Source organism: Ipomoea nil, unplaced genomic scaffold (genome assembly GCF_001879475.1).
Source record: "Ipomoea nil cultivar Tokyo-kokei standard unplaced genomic scaffold, Asagao_1.1 scaffold3069, whole genome shotgun sequence".
In the NCBI taxonomy this organism is placed as follows: domain Eukaryota; kingdom Viridiplantae; phylum Streptophyta; class Magnoliopsida; order Solanales; family Convolvulaceae; genus Ipomoea; species Ipomoea nil.
In genome coordinates this window covers 9,900,520-9,904,969 of record NW_017619497.1, presented here as the reverse complement: position 1 = coordinate 9,904,969, position 4,450 = coordinate 9,900,520, and the positions used below count along the sequence as shown (strand labels likewise).

The window sequence follows — 4,450 nt, the reverse complement described above, 5'->3', positions numbered from 1 at the left end:
TGCAAGTGATTACGTGGGATGTCAGACTAACTTATAATATGAACTTTTGAGTTTCACACCACATATGCTTAATTTTATCAATTTAAAAAAAAAAAAATCAATAAAGGGCAGCTTGAAAGTTGGGCTGACCCGGTCAAACCTTATCCAAAATTAAGTCAAAGCCCATTCATTCCCTTTCTCAAAAAGTGCCCATGACGCACGGGTGTACGTTAGTAGCGACAACAGTGGGTCATGCTTTTCTATGTTGTAATGTCATATGTCATTCATATAATTTTTTTATACGTAATTTACACGTATTGACATAGTCTTAGCGGCTGCGAATTTCACTAATAATTCTCATGAATGTATCTAACGAATATTTGTTTAAAATATTAGTTTACATCTATATTGCACCGGAAAATTTTAAAGGTGAATAATTTCGAGTTTTGAAGATTTTATTTTCATAAATTTATAACAACGTTTTAAAATCGTTTATCTATATTTTTTTTTTGAAAGATTTTTTATTAAAAAAAAAACCTTGTAAATAAATGATTAATACTTATACATATTTAAAGAAGCAAAAACAATAATTTCTGCTAACATAGTTTAAACAAAAACCATATAGTAGTCCATAATAAGTTTACTTTTCTTGTTGGGAAAGGATATATAGAATGAGAAATGTTAACATTAAAACCAATTTATGTAACCAACTCAGTTGGTGTGAGTGATTGTGCACTTTCATATCTTAAGAGATGTCCCTTAAATGGGCCGATTCAGTACAAATGAGGTCATAGCCTGACAAAAAAAAAAAAAAAAAACAATTTATGTTGCTAGAATTAACTTATCTAGAAATTAATTTTAAAAATTATTATATTTTATTCACCTCGCATTATATAGATACAGTACATGAGTTCGATTCGTAGTCGTACATTACACAATACAAACTATTTATATTAACCAAATAATGAACAATTAAGTATTTCTCCCGGTAACAATTGATTTCTCTGACTCTAATCTTTGGAGTGTAATAACGGCCATTACTTGAGGCATTCATGTTCTACCGTGTTGGTTTCTTTCCAAAATTTGGCTGGAAATCCTTGATGAGGGACTGGGAATGGGCTATACTGAACCACATCTTGGGAACTCATTGCTTCCCACCTGTAAATAAAAGTTATAAAACCATTAAATATAATTTATTCTGTACACACCTTCGATCAATAATAGTTCGATTCTGAATTTTTTTCATCATAAAAAAAAAAAAACAAAAAACAAAAAAAAAAAAAAAAACAAAAATTGTGGATAGTGCAGAACAGGTTGGCCAAACACAAAATTAAAGCTACCTTAATACATCGTACTTACGTAAATCCCATAACTAAATGATGAATCATAATTAACATCTCCAATTTGGCAAGATCATTTCCTGGACAAGCATGCGCGCCACTGCCAAATGGCATATACGTATTCGCTTTTGGTGCAACCTACAAACATCCAACAATGCAAAATAAATAAATAAATAATAAATAAAGTGAGTAATAATAATAAGCCCAAGAAGAGTAATCCAGTGAATTAAATATGACTATTTTATTCAAAGGTTTCAAGTTTTATTCTTGTTAACACTTTCTCAATCTCTATTTCTAGATAGTTTACATGTTAGAAATTGTTTTGACCGTAATTTATATCAATTAAAGATGAACTATACAATTATCTTTTTATATATTATGAATAGTAGAAAAATCAATCATTACATACCTGAAATCTGGATGGGTTGAAGTTCAGAGGAGCAGTGAAAAGTTCAGGATTATGATGAATGTTTCTGAACAATGGCATCACCTTCCATCCTTTTGGAATAATATATCCTGCAATACCATACATACATACATACACATACATATAAATATAAATATTCACACCTACATATAGACTTAAAGCCTAAATTTGAGGACCCTTCAACTCTTTACCCTAAGAAGAATTATGAGAGGAGGTAAATCATATCGCAGATGTGTCTCAGTGACGCAAGGTCTCAGTGACCCAGATATTTGTTGAGTCACTACACTTACAGTCAACCTTTCGACTACTGAGCTATGCCCCAATAGTGTGGGCCCGCACACACACACACATATATATATATATGTGTGTGTGTGTGAGAGACTCAATGCTTAGTCATCTCATGATTTAATTAATTTAAGTAGTTGAAAATTTTGCATCTCAAATCTCACCATCATAATGCACATCTACCATAGCTTCTCTGAAGGTGAAAGATATAATGCTGGACAACCTCAAACTCTCCAATATGACCTGCAACCTTAAACTAACTTGTCAGCTCTATTAGTTTTAACTTTCAGTTAATCGGTATTATTGTATATACTTTAATTTTATCAAAAAATATTCTACAAAATATATATATGTCACAACGACAATCCTTGTATATATACCGAGTACGTTAGGGGCATGTTTCTTGTTTGAGCATATGTTAAAGGTTGTTTCCCTTCACTGTTGGATCTGTAGATCACCCTGTGCTCTTCCTGCAGTTGAAACACCATTATATTTCTTTACACCAACCATATATGCAAGTTATTAATGAATGAGAAAATGACAATTTTCATCTCTAAATTGTTAAATCTATCTACCTTAACAGCTGCTAAAAGATTCTGGTCATCATGGAGATACTTGAGAATCCACGTGAGAGCACTAGCAGTGGTGCCCTGAGCAGCAAAAAGCACTCCGATGATGTTATCGGCAATTTGGTCATCCCTCAAATGCTCACCTTTCTCGTTCTTGAAGTTCAGAAGATTCCCTAAAAGATTCTTGCCCAACATGCTCTTCTCCTTCCATTCACACATTATCTCACTCAGAATTTGGTTCAACCTTTTCCTCGCCTGTTAGAATTCAATCATTCATACATCCATGAAGAGAGAGATCAGAGAGAGAGAGAGAGGGGATTAAGGTTGTTGTTTACCATTATGGCTTTGTTATATGCCGGTAAGTTTGTGGGAAAAGAGTTGTATCCTTTATCTACTATGCAGTAATTCTCCATAAGCCCTTCCCTGTACTTCTTCTCCAGGTTTCCAAAAATAGCAAGAATGCCCACTTCAAAAGAGAACTGCACCACATATATTTTATATATATATATATATATATATATATATATATATATATATATATATATATATAAAAAAATCATTGGCTTACACTTAAATGGAAATAAGAGGTATATAGGAAATGTGAAAAAGTAATAAGTTGGCAAATTCATGAAAAGGGAAAATGACACTTTTGAGTTATATCTCTAGGGGCAACTCTGATCCAGCTAGGTTAGTCAGACTGTCTTCTTAGTTTGCACTGGTCAATTATAGGTAACCTAGGTTGATTTACTTCCTCGTGACTTTTTGTCAGGTAAGGTCACAAAACAAGGTAATGACTACGAGTTTCTCTACTTATTCAAAAAAATTATATCACCCTAATTTATGAGTCAAAACTGTAATTTTTCCTTTTGTGATCGAAAGATGGATAGTTATGGAAGTGAATTAATTAACCTACATACCTCCTTCATCTCCTGGAATGTGTTGAGGATGTGCTTCTTGGACCATGATTCCAAGGAAGAAACAACCAAGGTTTGAATACGAGGAACAAGTTGCAAAACCACCTGGGTGGACAATGATCTTTGCACCAACTTCCTGAGCTGAGAATGGTAGGTTCCATGGTGGAAAAACAGCGCAGAAGGGCCAAGCAGCTGCTGTTTGCTCTTTGGGTATGCAGGCCTGAACAAGTGAGAGTGAGTTACCAGCACAAAACGTACAGCCTCTGGGGTAGCCACCATAACACATGGGCATCCAAGTATGTGAGTTTTGAATATATCCCCATACCTGTTACCAACATGCAATGCCAACATTATTACAAACCGGATCTAGCTAAAACATGCCAACTAAGTACACAATATATGGGGTAAAATAACCAGCTTGGTTGGCGTGGCCGTACACTCTTATCTCTTAAGAGAAGTCGGGAGTTCGAACCCACTCTCCTATGAAAAATCAATCTGGCCAGCACTTTGTTCCTTAATTGGGCCGACCCGGTGCGAAAAAGGGGAATTAATCTAAAATTCTAATTAAGTTGGTCAGACAATTGGTTTGAGCTTATCAACTATGTACAACTTAGGCTGGTCTTTTGCTGACTAAGGTTAACTTCACCCATAGCCCACTTTCGAATAACGACTATAGGCAATCAAAAAAATTACACAATATCTTTCATGCAAAGTCAATCAAGAAAAGAACCTTTTTTGCTTATTAGAGAAGAATAGAGTGGGATCTTGAGAGTAGAGAGAAAGAGTCTCTCCAATATAGGGCCATCCCATTGAACCTGGTGGCAGCTTTAGTTTTCTTTGTTGTTTCTGTGGTAGGTAGCATGAGAAGAGAGCTGCCATAATCAGAAAGAAGAAGATATATACTATACATGATGATACTATCTCCATGGAATACAA

General features: G+C 34.3%; 1 protein-coding gene across 1 annotated transcript; it reads right to left on the bottom strand.

Moving 5' to 3' along the window:
- Positions 1–993: 993 nt before the first annotated feature.
- On the bottom strand, positions 994–4,450 carry LOC109165388 (abscisic acid 8'-hydroxylase 4-like). The gene is made up of 9 exons (XM_019314118.1): positions 4,245–4,450; positions 3,518–3,839; positions 2,936–3,079; positions 2,607–2,855; positions 2,412–2,501; positions 2,196–2,274; positions 1,729–1,835; positions 1,339–1,457; positions 994–1,137 (listed from the first exon to the last, which is right to left on the bottom strand). The coding sequence occupies exons 1-9, from the start codon at positions 4,439–4,441 to the stop codon at positions 1,017–1,019; spliced, it is 1,428 nt and encodes a 475-aa protein (XP_019169663.1). The 5' UTR covers positions 4,442–4,450; the 3' UTR covers positions 994–1,016.